Genomic DNA, 15,112 nt, shown 5'->3' with positions numbered 1-15,112 from the left:
AGCATTTTCAAGAATTAACAATTTATTTGCACAGCCAATGGCAAGAGCACCGCCAAAGCCACCTTCTCCAATAACATTGTTTCATTTAGGTTGTGTACTACTAGTAGAAATTACTAGTGAAAGTAACTAGAAATTGTATTGAGTAACAATAAAACATTAGGAAGTAACAGCCAAGTTACTCTGAACCGATGAAGATTTCTTAGTTTCGTTTCCCTCAAAAATTTAGGAAGAAATGCCTCCAGTAGAGGATGATAATATGACATCAAACATTCCTTAGAATATATGAAGTAGATGAACTCTCTATAGTATAAACAATAATACCAAAAATCACAGCATCTTTCCGAAATAGATGAACTTGAGGTGGGGCTGCATCTTTTAAGTTCGGGGGGAGCTGGTGGGGTTGCATAGCCAGGCTCATAAGCCTAAACATCCACAATGAAATGTCCCGAGTGTCAGTAAATATGAAAAACTCTACCTCTCATAAAGTGAAAACCATTAATCCGGACAACAAATCCACAACTTCTGCAAATAGACATAACAAATCAGAAATTAGCATGCATGATAAAATTAACATAATAAGATGAACATAACTTAGTGCAAATAGAATAGTGTATTACCCGTCACCAAGCGATGCTATCATGGAAGGCATATTGAAGTCTCGTGGTGCCTCAAACCTACTGAGTAGATTACTATAAAAACCCAGAGGGTTATTGTAACTTTCAAGAATTTAACATGCACAAGAAGCTTGCAAAGAAGCTTGAGGTGCGTCTCCTTGCTTCTTTCTTTTTGTTTTATTCTTCTCTAGACAGCTCTTATGTCGCTTTCCTCCTTTGCATCCATCTTTCTTCTTGAAGCCCATACATTTTGCAACAAGACTTGTATCTTCACTTAAGCCTATCAAATTTCTTTGAGACTCACCTCCAAGTGGCATTTCATCGAGAGATTTGTTTATGGTCAAGATCATCTTCTTGATAAATTCATATCTCCGAATAGTTTGTGAGCCCTTAACTGCTATCTTCACAAACTCGAGACACACCTCTCTATATCTATCAATAACATCCATGTCACCATTCCCCTAAACGAATATATAGAATTTATTAGAAGTTACCAATAACTTAGAACACTTAACTGAGTAAAAAAGAATATAACGACAATTTATACATGAGTATCTAAACCATGCTTCTCGAGTATTTCATCTCTTGCTTCACGTGTCCATCTCTTCAAAATGTAAGCACTAGGAATTAACTTTATGTCCAAGTGATCAAGCACCTTCAACGCATGGCAACATAATATCCCAACGGTCTCAAAATGATTACAAGTACAATTCACCACTTCATTGCTTGGGCCACCCATGACCTTGTACTCTGGACCATTTGTACCAAATAAACCAACAACATATTCCCGCAAGAGACCCATCTCATTACATTCCTTGATAACCAGGGATAAAGTTTTCACCCATTTTATCTAAAAATTTTCATACATCAAAGGTGTATAGACCTTACTTGCTTGCTGCAACAAAGGTGATGTCCGACACAAAATCGTTGGCAAATTCTCTCTAGCATTAAACTCAGCCTATAACTCTTTGTTCCGCTTATCGTTGACCACCTTATCAAATCTCTTGAAAAATCCATTTAGATTTATATTACATGCAAGATAATCCTTCAAATTCCATTCAAACTCTCACTCACATGTGTACTACACATCCCCAAGGCCACTATAGATTTTATATAACATCTAGCCCACTTCTCTTTCAACCTATATAGATTTTGGAGCCAAGAATTATCGGTAGCTTCATATGTTGAAAGTGATGAATCCCAAGCCTCTTTAAATTTTTTCACTTCTACATATTCATACACAAGCTTCTTCAAATCAGTCAAAAGATTAGATCCATTCTTCATTAAATGACCAACATTTTTCATGGAATTTTGCATTAGATGCCATGTACACAATCCATATCTTGTCTCGGGACTCACCTCTTCTAATGCCTTCGACATTGCTGCATCTTGATTAGTAAAAATTATTGCAGGCCTCCTATATTTGTGTGCCCCCAAGAATGTTTCGAAAAGCCATTTGAATGAATGTGTAGTTTCATCATATAAAAGTGCAACTCCAAAAATCACAAGCTCTCTATGGTGATTGAATCCAATAAATACACCGAGTGGCATGTACTCTTTGTTGGTGGAAAATGTGGTGTCAAAGGTCACAACATTACTAAAAAGGGCATAATCAATAACCATCCTAGAATTTGCCCAAAATATGTTTGTTATTTGCTCATTACTATTAAGCTGAACAACATAGAAGAAAGATGTGTCTAAGATTCAAAAAGGAAAAAAAAAAGAAAGATGGGTCCGAGATCCGTTGTTTTTCGAAGTACCTCAATAAACATCTTGCGTCTCCAAACTCCTTGTCTCTCCCTCGTTTAGTGCAAAAATAGTTTTTCACATCAACCCTCGTATAACCAACATTTTCTCTTCCCCTAGAGCGTATACTAGACAAGTCATGTTGCTGTCTCTATGCGAGGCCTGCATTGTCGCCCAACACAATTTGTTGAGCTTGGACATCACTTATTTGCTTATGTGACCAAATCAAGTGAGTACACTCTACAAAGTGGAGTGGATGGGAATGCATTGGCTCAAAATCATACACAAAATATTTACCGCTCCCTCGAACTAATTTGATTCCCATTCGGGCATGGCAGTCCATCCTCGTTTCAAGCCTAGGTTTTTTTACTAATTCTAGCCCTTTTTCTTTTTGTCGATGTCCCTCTTTTGCACAACAAAAGCGTGTAGAAGTTATGGAACCATCCTTCCCTTTGTTAGTAACTCTCCTACGTACACCAAAACCAATTTTCAATGCATACATCTTCCAAAACTCCCATGCCTCATCTACATAATTAAATTCCATACCCATTTGTGGAGTCCGGTCATTACTACAGATAAAATCACACAAAAAATAGTGGATAAAGTGGCATCATTTGACGATAAACTTGAACAACAAACAATAAAACAAAAGAAAAACTAACATACTTTCATGAAGACATTACTTACCTTGTGCCATCATCATCCATTTGAGGGGGAGTGTAATGACCCAGAAACTATATCCCGTTATTCTTCCTTTTATCTAATTCATTTATTATTTTATTTTATTTTATTTTATTTTCTGCCAACCTTTATTCTTAACGGTGGGCATGTTGAGATAGCGTACATAGCAACTTCCATACATAAACACATATAATCTTATATATGCATCAATATTTCTTACATCAGCACTTAACCTCCCATTTACTATTGTATAAACAAAATACAAAGGAGGTTACCTTTCCACTCTCGTATTCTCTTTCTACTTCCCACATCACAAGACTACGGTCCCATTTTCAGTACTAGACATACTTTTTTTTTTCAAGGTGACCTTCCTCCTTTGAACCCCGGTGGTCCATCATAGTTCCTTAATGGACCCAAAAGAGTTTTGTCTATATCCCGGTACCATGATACGAACTCGAGGGTCATAGGCACGGACAATCCTACTTCAATGAAGATGAACACCTTGATTCTAATATATACAATACCGGACTCCATATCGATAACATCACGCTGGTACTTAAGCATATAGGTAGGCTGGCCGAATAGAGGAGCTCGTGGTAGGTCCATCAATTCCCTAAAAAATAAAGAGGTGAGCAAACAGCCTAGTAAATGAAATTACTAGGCCTAAAGTAGGAATGTCGGTTTTATACTCAACAAAGCTATCATGTGATCCATTGTGAGTATGAGTATGAATCTTCATTTTGAATCATTAAACGCGTGGAGTCCACCACATAACTTTTATTCATATTACATGAACGCATCAATTCATGCAAATCACATCAAACGGCCATTTCTAGCTCGTCAACTTGTGCCTATCCGGGCCATAAATATTTGCATGTACAAGCCATAATTAGTAAGATGTATCCCGAAAAAGCTCACTCATGGGTTCAACGTAACCAAAAGGTGAACATCCCGCATAATCACCTTCACGGGAACAACGGCTCAATATACCCACGATACGAATCCTTGAGACTTTAAGGGAACATTTTGTCTATCCGAGCCATACGTTATTCCTCAAATGATCGACACAAACACATTGTTGCAAGCGCATGCATCAAATCATTTTAATGCAAGAAAATATCATCATGGCTTGATGCAATAACACTCGTATCGCACATGAAATGTACACAATTCATGTCAATCTAATGCAATACTTCATTTAAGTAGTAAATGGACATTACCACGTCAAATATAGTAATCCTATTTACCTGTATCCTGGATTATTTCATTCTACGATGAATAAAATAAGACGGGAGGTGATGCAACGGTGACGAGATGAGGTAGCGGCAGCAATAGGTGGCAATTCGGTGGGGTGGCCGAGAGGGGGATGGGGGAAAAGAGAGAGAAAACACGTAAGGGCGAAGAGAGAATGATCAGTGGATGTTGGAAATGAAGGAACCATTCCTCTATTTGTAGTAGTTTCTAGCTTCTCTTACAAGTTACTTCATTAATATTGTTGCTTTGTTGTATTAATCCAATTGGTCCACCAAAAAGCCTATCTCTCTTAGGTTCATAGATTAGATGCTTATCGTCGTCCTATTGGTCCAAGTGTCTAGTAGATATGCATCCTTATCTTATGCATTAAATTTGATAATGACTTGATGCTTATCTCTTATCATTAATGCTTAAAAGCGACATTGATCTTATCTAGATCTTAACTTTCTAATATGAATGCATTTATTACATGAAAAAAACATGGTTCTTATCCTTTCATTAATTGCATGAAAATGGCATTATTCTTATCTCTTCATTAATTGCATGAAAATGACATTGTTCTTATCTCTTCATTTATTGCATGAAAATGAAATTGTTCTTATCTTATCAATTAGTGCTTGAAAATGACATTTTTCTTATCCTTTAAAAAAACTTAGTTGACTTAGCATTGACTCTTCAAGAGCTATTTCTTAATTTTCTATGTTCTAACGCCAATTTTCAAAAATTTTCCCAAATAAATTAAGAATTAATTCTCTTTAGAAATTTCAAAATAACTTTCTAAAAATTAGGAGTAGAAATTTAAAAATTCCTTAAAGAATTTAACCATAAGATTTATTTTACTTTCTAATTATTTCTAATGTATGCAAATTTGGGATGTCATAGGGAGTTTCCATTTGAGGGACAATTTGATTGCTAGTACTAAGCATGGCGCTTAGTGTTCCCTCCCTATCCATTTGAGAGGGAGTCTCTCAATGCCTCTTCTAAAGATCTAAGTGTCTGAAGGTAGTTTATCTTCAAACTAATAAAAGCATCAATTATCATTAGAAGTCAATTTATGAAAGATGCTGGAATGAGAGAGAAAAGACAAGAGACAAATTCTAAACCAATAAAGTGTCCGAGAAAAGCATCACTTCTCATTAGAAGTCAATTTACTTGGTGACTTTGGGTAGCCCACAATTAAGTTTTCATTGCAATTGTATACACTTTTCCTGTTTTATTATGGGTTTCAACAACTTGGTTTCAAGACAAAGGCAACCAAATAATTAATGAGGATGGGTTGCGGGAGTAATTAATTGACCTGCTATAGGTATCTTGATCTAATCTCGGGAAAAGGCTGTAATGCTTAGAAAGGAAAAAAAACTATATTATTTGTTATCATGCTAAGCTTCCCTTTACAATTGTCATTTATATATATCAAAAGAAATGAAGGCCTACCCCTACTACCAGTACATTGTCCGAGGTAGGGAGTTCTAATTTTTTACATTTAACGAACAACTACTGAGAGGATTCTTAAAATGCTTCTCTCAAACAAACTAAAATAAAACAAAACAAAGAAAAAGATGAAACGTCTTCTTTTCACCAAAAGAAAATTTGTTTTAAGAGGACCAGATAAGTAAGAAATATTAATCACTAAACATTATATTACCTGTCCCAATTGTAGTCACCCCAACTTTTAATCTACCAACAGCGAGAGACTACGCATCGGGAAAAAGAAAAGAAAACTATGAGGATATAGCCTACAATGATGATGTAGACCTACAATTCCAAGTAAATAACCCACATGTATATTGAACATCAAAAAATACACTGCCTTAAAGACATCCCAATGGAATATCTTAGGATCAAATGAGAACCCGACATTATAGGCGTAACAACCCCATCAGCAATAACCATAGAAGTACTAGCAAGCACTAGAATAAGAAGCAGCTTTTTCAAAGTGAGTGAACTTTCTAGCCTTTCCTTTATCCTTAAGGATCTCTCAAGTTCTAGGGATGGCACTTTTTGTCTAAAGGATGATATTTGGGCATCGGATGAAAGCTGGTTTGGGAGAAGACCGACTTTGGCATGTCTACAAATCAATGAGTATAAGGCGAAGGTGCCACCTATAGAAAGTTAGAGCAATTAAGAGAACTTCAAAGTCACCAACAAATTCAAATAGAAAAATAGTAGCAAAGAAGTAAAAAGAACAGAACACAACATGCAAAAGAAAAGAACGGGATTCACACACACACACACTAGGTACTCAATAGATTATATCAAACAACATCAACATTGTCCTTATCTAAACCAATAAGGTGTCCGAGAAAAGAGATATGTTCCACAAAACATGTAATAGAATTATATATATTGAGATGCACTTCATGTGTCCTTGCGGGGCCTTGGAGTCTCAAAGTTGTTCCAGTGATTAGATATAGAGTATGAAAGCCCTGGCCAAGACCAAGAAATGCTTTCTTTCGACCAATTTTAGTCCAAACAATTCATTTGACATTCCCAAATTCCTTTTATAGCAAATTTTCCTCATCTAAGACAAGCTTCCATGTCCTTGAAATAAATTTAAAAAAAACTAGAAATTGGAGGGAGGCGTCGCTCCGGACCAATTTTGGACGGCATGTATTAACATTCGAAACGCTTGAGAGATGAAAACAAAAGGTACTCAGCAATTCATAGGCATTGCTAATCTTGACGATTTCAATTTGGACACAACACGGATAATGAATACAGAATGTGAATGCGGCAAATGCAATCTGCCATTTCATTTGTGACAATATTACTTCACTTTTTCACAAAAACCCGACCGAGGAAGCGCTCTTAAATTAACCGGCTGTTAGGAAACAATCATATGCACCGCAATTTTTCTATCCTTTATGGGCTGTCAAAACAAACTTTTTCAATGGCAAACAAGCTGAAGAGGCAGATTGAAAAGGAAGATTCTATCCTTAAGCACCCAACTCACGTAAAACTAACTCCCACTAAGTATGTTAACACATAGCAGATGTTTTCTTACGATCGACTCAAGTCTTTGAGCATTCTTAACACAGTATTGATCTACTTAAGAGCTGCTCAAGGCAAGCCAATCAGTGCATTTAGATGCAGAGCAAAGTCCCAAACTCGCCAACATGAGTTAAACCAAAAAATCCTAAAAACTCCTCAAGAATGCTGAATCATAGAAACCAAATCCCAAGAAGAGAAGCAAAGATCGAACACCAACCTGTAACCGAGGAGATCACACGGAGTAGTAATCGGTAGAAAGAGAGACGGATATGTGTTCGGGCTCGAAGCCACCGACGCACCTCGGGATTTGGTGTTGGGGAAGGTTGACGGGGTTCCGTGGATGCAGGCGTCGAAGGAGACCATCACCAGAGCATCACCGGAGCGAAAGGAAGAGGAGGATGGAGGAAATTTGAGAGAAAGAGGTAAAAACAGACAGAGGAGGGAGAGGGTTGATCTCTCAAATTTAAGGAGAGAAAAATATTTTTTTTTTTCTTCTTTTTTAGGAAACGCGAGTTTCCCACCCAAAATTTGAGCTACCCTCACTTGAATGACGTGGCATAATATGGGGTGTCGGATGCGAAGGGACGGCCAGATTTCATTCTATGTCACTCCCGCCATTAACCCTCTATGGTAGGGGATCCGCATCCCTCGGATAGCAGCAAATCGGTGAAGAAACAGCTCCCAGAATAGCAGGGGATTGGGTGATCGTAATAGCAACCAATGGGGTCCCGAACAGGAGGAAAAATGGTACGAAACAGCGGTGCGTTTGTCCTTGAAACGGCAGCAGAAGATTGGACCAAACCGCAGCTGAATCGAGCACCGATTTGTAGCAAAACCTTCCCCGAATAGCATAGATTCGAGCACCGAACATATGCTATCTTAAGTACCAAACAGTGACGTAACGAACCTCGAGCAATGAGAGATTCAGCCTTGAAAAGCAAGGGCTTCGGGGCTTAACGACTGCGGGGGTGGCGAGCGACAGATGGGCGGATTGGGTAAGGTTCGGTGATTCACGAACTAGGATCAACGACCGGGAATCCTGCCAAAAAGTAAAAATTCAAAAGCGCGCCGGTTTTGATGAAGACCTTGCTGGACTCCATGTTGACACCTAAATTTTGACTTTTCCTTTTAATCGTTTATTTTGCATAAAAATCAAGAATTAAACTTCAGTTCCTACCAAAAATAATTAACTTAGTTTTCATATTTATTTTAGCATACATTGCATTCACATTTTCATTGATCTAGTGATGGATAGACATAATTCCAAGGTTTTGAATTTAATTGAATTATCCGAATTGAGCTTGTGCCGAAATTTTTAAGGAATATGGGCTGATTTGAACTTGATTAGGTCTAATTAAGTCCTTTGGGGTTTAATTAGAAAAGGTCTTGCGATTTGGGGTCTATTTCATAAAGTGTCATAAGTTAGAGCCCCTAACATGACCTAATTTTTTTCTATATAAGCATGCTTATGCTTCACAAACGAGGAGGCCACTTCATTGTAATACACGGCCATAGGGGGCGACTCAATTCAATAGGCGACATTGAGGTCACAAAGAAGAGAAGCACACGGCCAAAGGGAGGTGGAGAGGATTCTGATAGAGAAAGACATCTCGTTTTCTTTTGGCAGATTATTCCAAGTCTCGAGAATAGAGAAGAGCATGACACATGCTAAGAAGGATTCGGACGCCAAAGGAGCAATCACCGATATTGTTCTCAATTCTCTCTCGCATCCTAGCGTTCCCTCGATTCTAACGAGACCATCTCGGTGAAGGCAAATTTCCATCTACGCAGCCACAAGTTTCCGCGAGGCCATCAGATTAAGGCGAATCATCATCACGATCCGTTTCGTTGTTAAACACTTGAGCCCGAGCTTTTCTAGGCTTAATCTCCACGCAAAGACCAAGGCGATCATCGAACTAAACCAAAAGGGGTTCCGAGTTCTTCAGCTTCTTTTATATTGGCATGCTTTTATTATGCTTTTCCTTTTTGAGGAATCATGTATAAGGGACATCACTTATGCCCAGCAGTTTTAAGCCAAAGCTCGTAATATTATAAATGTTAATCTGATTCCCTTCCAAATTTTTCAGATAAATTTCAGATTTGCCCGTAGTCCAAGCACTTAGTGAGTTCCTTTTGGATTCCAAGATAACGCATGAGTTCGTGGTTTCTCCATCCTCTGTCAAGTTGCGCACAACTTTGAAGTCCTCATCATCAGCGAGCCAACCGTGATCGTGTGCCCTACCAAGTCCTCAGCTGAGTATTACCGCTGTTGCGAGAAGTCTAGCCATGAACCTCCATGTGTCGAGACGAGGCCGATGTTCCGAGTTTCACACACCAAAAGCAATTTGTTCCCACGCTTCGAGCCTTGCAAGGATGATGTTCTTGGCCATTCATGGAATCTCAAAGATTCGTTGAATTAAGCCCCACGACGACGCCGCTTGGCATGCTGAGTCGATCACCAAATTGAGCATTCACCTTGTTCAGTCCGAGCGATACTTCCGCAGTTGTTTGCATGCTTGATGAAAGGGTTGGTTTGGTCTAGTTTCTTCCGGAAGTTTTCTTGATACGGTGGTACCTCCCAAGTTTTTTTTTCCTTTTTTTTTCTTTAAATTCTTTACATGTACTCACGTTTCCTTGGTCACTTGTCAATCACCCATAATGCGGCATGCTCGAAACTCATGCAATAACCCTCTCGGACATTATGGGATGAATGAAAGATCACATTTGGTCAACACCGCAGAAGAGGAGGATATGCACAGAACCCGGGTTTCCGCAAAAGTCGTCCTCCACCATATCCGCAAGCTTCTCGAGGATCCAAGTTCGAATTTTGGAAAGCCAATCTCAAGATAAGTTAAAGTTCTAATTTTTTATATCAAGGTTATCTTGCTTTTCATAATCCGAACTTGTTTGAATTGCTTGATTATCTACAAGGATTCCTCTTGTCTAAACTTGAGTTATCTAAAATTTTGAGCAAATCTTGTGGATAAAGTACATATCTTTGAATGCGACTTTTAGATATATTTGTTGGATTTTAGATATATCTCATGACTTGGTTTTCGGGTAAATCTAAATCCCGAACGTTATCTTGAAAAGATTGCACATGTCTTTTGGAATATTTGGATTATCTTATATCCGAATTTGAAATCTTTTGGGAAATCCTAAGCATGTCATAACTCTTGCGGATAAGATTGCCTTGAACTGGAGTTATCTCTTTCTAACTTGGGAATTATCCGAAATACTTTCAAAATCTCAAAAGATAATTTCTCGAATTTTTAAAGATGCAAATCCTTTTCGGATAAAGCAAGATTACCTACCAAACTCAACATCCGCATGTGATTTTCGAAATTCATAGGTGATTTGGTGTTTATTTTATTTTGTATTGTAATATCTAATTATTTGATTGTTTGCTTTTGGTTGTTATAAAATTTGCACATCTTTAAACAAACATGGCCATAATATATGCTCCCCTATGTGCCTAGACCCGTCGGAAAAATAAATCACACGCCTTAACCACGATCTCGTGGAATGGGAAGGTGATTTAGTATAGAAATTCGTATTCGCCCCTTCGGTAAAAGGGATGATGTTTTTCTATACACGTATCCGCATATCGGTTCGAATCCTCGAGGATATAGCGGATAAAATCTCGCTTTAGCCCAAATATTTGGGAATGAGAGGATTTTCAAAAAAATCAAAAATTAAAGGTATATTATGGGCATTTTTTTTTATTTTTGTTCAGATTTTTGATTGCTTTTGAGTGTTTTCTTTTATTACCGAAAATACCAAAAAATCATCCTCTGGGCACATAATATATGGTCTCATATTACACTTTTTTTCAAAAAAAATCAAAATCATTCAAATCACATCGATCAATCAAAAAGGGATTTTTCATGAAATTGGTACCGAAAGGGCATTAATTTTTCCAATTAATGTAATCAAGTCCCCGAACCCATTTTTCTCAAGTGCACAGAAATAAAATAGTTCTCCCTCTATTTTATTAAGATTTCTAATCAACCTTCCATAAATGATTAGTGGCGGCTCCAATTGAATATCTTTTCATGAATAAACCTAAGTTGTGATTCAGTAGGACTTTGAGAGGGTCCAAATTAGGTTAGTTGATTCAATTGACCCGATAATCCGTTAGCCTAAATTTTAGGTCGCGACACTCCATCATTACATCACTTGGACTGGATTCATCACAATGATCGGCAAGGATCGGAATAGTAATTATGTGCTTGAGTCAACGACAAAAAAAAGCCTCTTTCTCTCGCGGTATGCGTTGTATACTTGTGGTCCCCTCCTCTTGTTTTTCTTTGCTTGTCCAGTGAGAAGACCACGAAGGCTTCACCCTTTTCTTGACCCTTTTTGGTCTCTGTTGAAGTGGATACCCACTTTTTGCTCTCTTTCATGGATGTGTCAGAAGTTCCAAGAAAGAAGAAGTTCTTCCCTTCTCACTTCTTCTCCGAACAATCTCTCTCTCTCTCTCTCTCTCTCTCTCTCTCTCTCTCTCTCTCTCTCTCTCTCTCTCTCTCTCTCTCTCTCTCGAGAAGTGTGGCCATATGTTATGAATCAATTCTGTGTCCCTTAAACCCTAGGCATAACACTTGTATTTATAGATAAAACTGTTCCAAATCAAGGGCCTAAAGTTTCTTAATTTTTACAAAATAAACCCGGGCTCAAAATATAACTTGAATTAAGTCCCGAAGGATGTAATTGCACAAATTGATCCTTGAATGAGCTGAAAATTTTGGCCTAGCCATATAGATGGGCTAGTCAAATTTTTCATGTCCATTGTGAGCTTAATTAGGCTTTTTCCAAATAATTGGCATTTAAATAAAGCCTTTTTTCTAAAAATATAAGCTCCAAAATAGTTTTAAATTTTCAGCACATATATCCATGAATAGCCAAAAAATTTGCCCATCGGTATAAGTCCAAATCGCCCGACAAATTAAGCTCAATCTCGCACCGCCGATCTAGATAAATGCTAATGCAATGCATCAATGAAAAATGACTTAATTATTTTTGTCTAGAACTAAAAGATTAGATGTAATTTCCATGTAAAAATGATTGAAAAGGTTAGTCAAAATTTAGGTGTCAACATGAGGCTATCAAGTTTGAGAATGTACCATTGGATAAAGCCAAACACATGAAATCCTAGGTTATCTCAAGCAGAGTCAATGGTCGTCCTATCGGTAAGATCTTTGTAGATGTAGGAGCAACATTGAATCTTATATCTTACTAGTATTTCAAGTGGTTGGGGAAAGACGATGAGGACATCATCCCATCGAACGTTCGGTTGTCTGACTTTCTTGGAGAAGTTACCGAAGTCAAGGGGGCGGTTGTGCTTGATCTAACCATAGGGTCCGGGACGTCGACGACCACCTTTTTTGTAATAGAATCAGATGGTTCATATAACTTACTACTTGGAAGGGATTGGATACATTCCAATCAATGTGTACCTTCAACTTTCTATCAAGTGTTAGCATTTTGGAACGGTGAGAAAGTGGAATACATCGAGGCCAACTCAAGACTTGCTCCAATAGGTTGGACAGAGATCCATCAAAGGTGTTAGGATCATTAATGTGGAAATTATGTTGTTGAACTACCGAGGACGGACTTATAGTCCTTTGCTTATTTCCACTTTGAGGATAGAAAGACTAAATGGATCCCTAAGTCAAGCTTGGCATTAGATGAATTACATACTCTATATGGAAGATGGGTCCTTATTACAAGAAGTTTGTAAGAGGTACTTTGCATATTTGGCAGAAATAGCTTAGCAAAGTGTTGAAGCTTTAGATCGCATTGAAGAGTGGGAAAATCACCAACCAAGAAAGAAAATAAACCGATAGAGGCTCAAGATCCATTGCCGGAAGTTGATATTGGAGAATCTCGGTGTCACCAACCGGTATAAGTAAGTAGTTTCTTGCAAGGGGCATGAAAGAAAACTTGATCAACTTGATCGGAAGGTACAAAGATTGCTTCGCATGGGATTATCATGAGATGTATGGTCTGTCAAGAGATATTGTCAAATATCACCTTCCAATTAAGAATAGATTTCTCCCACACAAATAGCTAGTAAGGAGATTCGCCCTGGATGTGGTTGATAAAGTCAAGGAAGAGATAAAAGGCTGCTCAAGGCAAGATTCATCGAGACAACTAGGTATGTAGAGTGGATCTCAAATATTGTTCCCGTGAAAAAGAAGAATGGAAAGTTGCGAGTTTATATTGATTTTTGAGATCTCAATAATGCCACTCCGAAGGATGAATATCAAATGCCTATGGCAAACATGTTAGTAGATTCGGCATCGGGAATTGAGATGTTGTCTCTGATGGATGGCCATTAGGGTTATAATCAGATTTTCATTGCTAATGAAGATGTCTTGAAAACAGCATTCGGATGTCCCGGAGTAGTTGGGACTTTCCAATGGGTAGTCATGCCTTTTGGACTGAATAACGCAGGAGCAACTTACCAGCGAGCAATGAATTTTATCTTTCATGATATGATTGGTAAGTTCTTGGAAGTTTATATTGATGACATCATGGAAAAATCAACTCAAAAGGATCATCTGGACTACCTTGAGCAAGCTTTTATTAGGATGAGGAAGTATAAGTTGAAGATGAATCCAGCCAAGTATGCTTTTGAAGTTCAAGCAGGAAATTTCTTGGGTTTCCTAACCAATCAAAGGCGGATTGAGATTCACAAAAACAAGGCAAAAGTTATAATGGAACTTTCTCATCCTACATCAAATAAACAACTCCAAATGGTGCTCGGAAAATTAATTTTCTCATAAGGTTTATCACAAACTTATTTGGGAGAATGGAACAAATGACACAACTCTTGCGACTTAAGAATCAAGATGAATTCATTTAGGGTGAAAAACAACAAGTGACGTTTGATGCAATCAAGATGTATCTAACCAATCCACTTGTTCTTGTGCCGCCAAAAGTTGGTAGGCCATTGAAATTGTATTTATCTACTACCGATACAACTATCATGAGTATGTTGGCACAAGAAAATGAAGATGGCAAAGAACAAGCGTTATATTACTTAAGTAGGACACAAACTGATGTTGAAAAAAGATATACCGCAATAGAAAAATTATGTCTATCTTTGTCTTTTCTTGTATGAAGTTAAGATATTATTTGTTGCCAACTACTGTACATGTGCTCAGTAAAACTGATGTAATAAAATATATGTTGTTATGACCTGTTATAAAAGGACGTATAGCCAAATGGGCATTTCTCTTATCCGAATTCGATTTGGTGTACGTGCTCAAAAAATTAATTTTCTCAGAAGGTTTATCACAAACTTATTTGGGAGAATGGAACAAATGACACAACTCTTGCGACTTAAGAATCAAGATGAATTCATTTAGGAAGAAAAACAACAAGTGACATTGATGCAATCAAGACGCACCTGACCAATCCACTTGTTCTTGTGCCGCCAAAAGTTGCCAGGCCATTGAAATTGTATTTATCTGCTACCGATACAACTATCATGAATATGTTGGCACAAGAAAATGAAGATGGCAAAGAACAAGCGGTATATTACTTAAGTAGGACACAAACTCGATGTTGAAAAAGATATACCGCGATAGAAAAATTATGTCTATCTTTGTACTTTTCTTGTATGAAGTTAAGATATTATTTGTAGCCAACTATCGTACATGTGCTCAGCAAAACCGATGTAATAAAATATATGTTGTCACGACTCGTTATAAAAGGACGTATAGCCAAATGGGCATTTCTCTTATCTAAATTTGATTTGGTGTACGTGCCAATGAAAGCAATCAAAGGTCAGGCTGTTACCAACTTTCTTATCGAATACC

At 37.7% G+C, this 15,112-nt stretch overlaps 1 protein-coding gene and 1 pseudogene across 3 annotated transcripts; one reads left to right on the top strand and one right to left on the bottom strand.

The window, feature by feature from the left end:
• LOC115730966 overlaps positions 1 to 15,112 on the top strand; it is a 42,157-nt pseudogene that overhangs the window by 13,558 nt on the left and 13,487 nt on the right.
• LOC115731152 (protein FAR1-RELATED SEQUENCE 1-like) lies at positions 343 to 1,661 on the bottom strand. Of its 3 annotated transcripts, none has more exons than XR_007196767.1 (4): positions 1,162 to 1,661; positions 919 to 1,075; positions 618 to 855; positions 343 to 422 (listed from the first exon to the last, which is right to left on the bottom strand). XR_007196767.1 is itself a non-coding variant. In XM_048271670.1 (4 exons), the coding sequence occupies exons 1-4, from the start codon at positions 1,414 to 1,416 to the stop codon at positions 453 to 455; spliced, it is 693 nt and encodes a 230-aa protein (XP_048127627.1). In that variant the 5' UTR covers positions 1,417 to 1,661; the 3' UTR covers positions 343 to 452. The 3 variants fall into 3 exon arrangements, 1 of the variants encoding a protein (XP_048127627.1); XM_048271670.1 differs by having other exon boundaries at positions 343 to 519; positions 618 to 689; positions 777 to 1,075; XR_007196765.1 differs by having other exon boundaries at positions 618 to 1,075.

The sequence above is a fragment of the Rhodamnia argentea genome, chromosome 1 (genome assembly GCF_020921035.1).
Source record: "Rhodamnia argentea isolate NSW1041297 chromosome 1, ASM2092103v1, whole genome shotgun sequence".
NCBI lineage: Eukaryota > Viridiplantae > Streptophyta > Magnoliopsida > Myrtales > Myrtaceae > Rhodamnia > Rhodamnia argentea.
The sequence above is the reverse complement of the archived record's forward strand: the minus strand, read 5'-3'. Positions and strand labels throughout refer to the sequence as shown.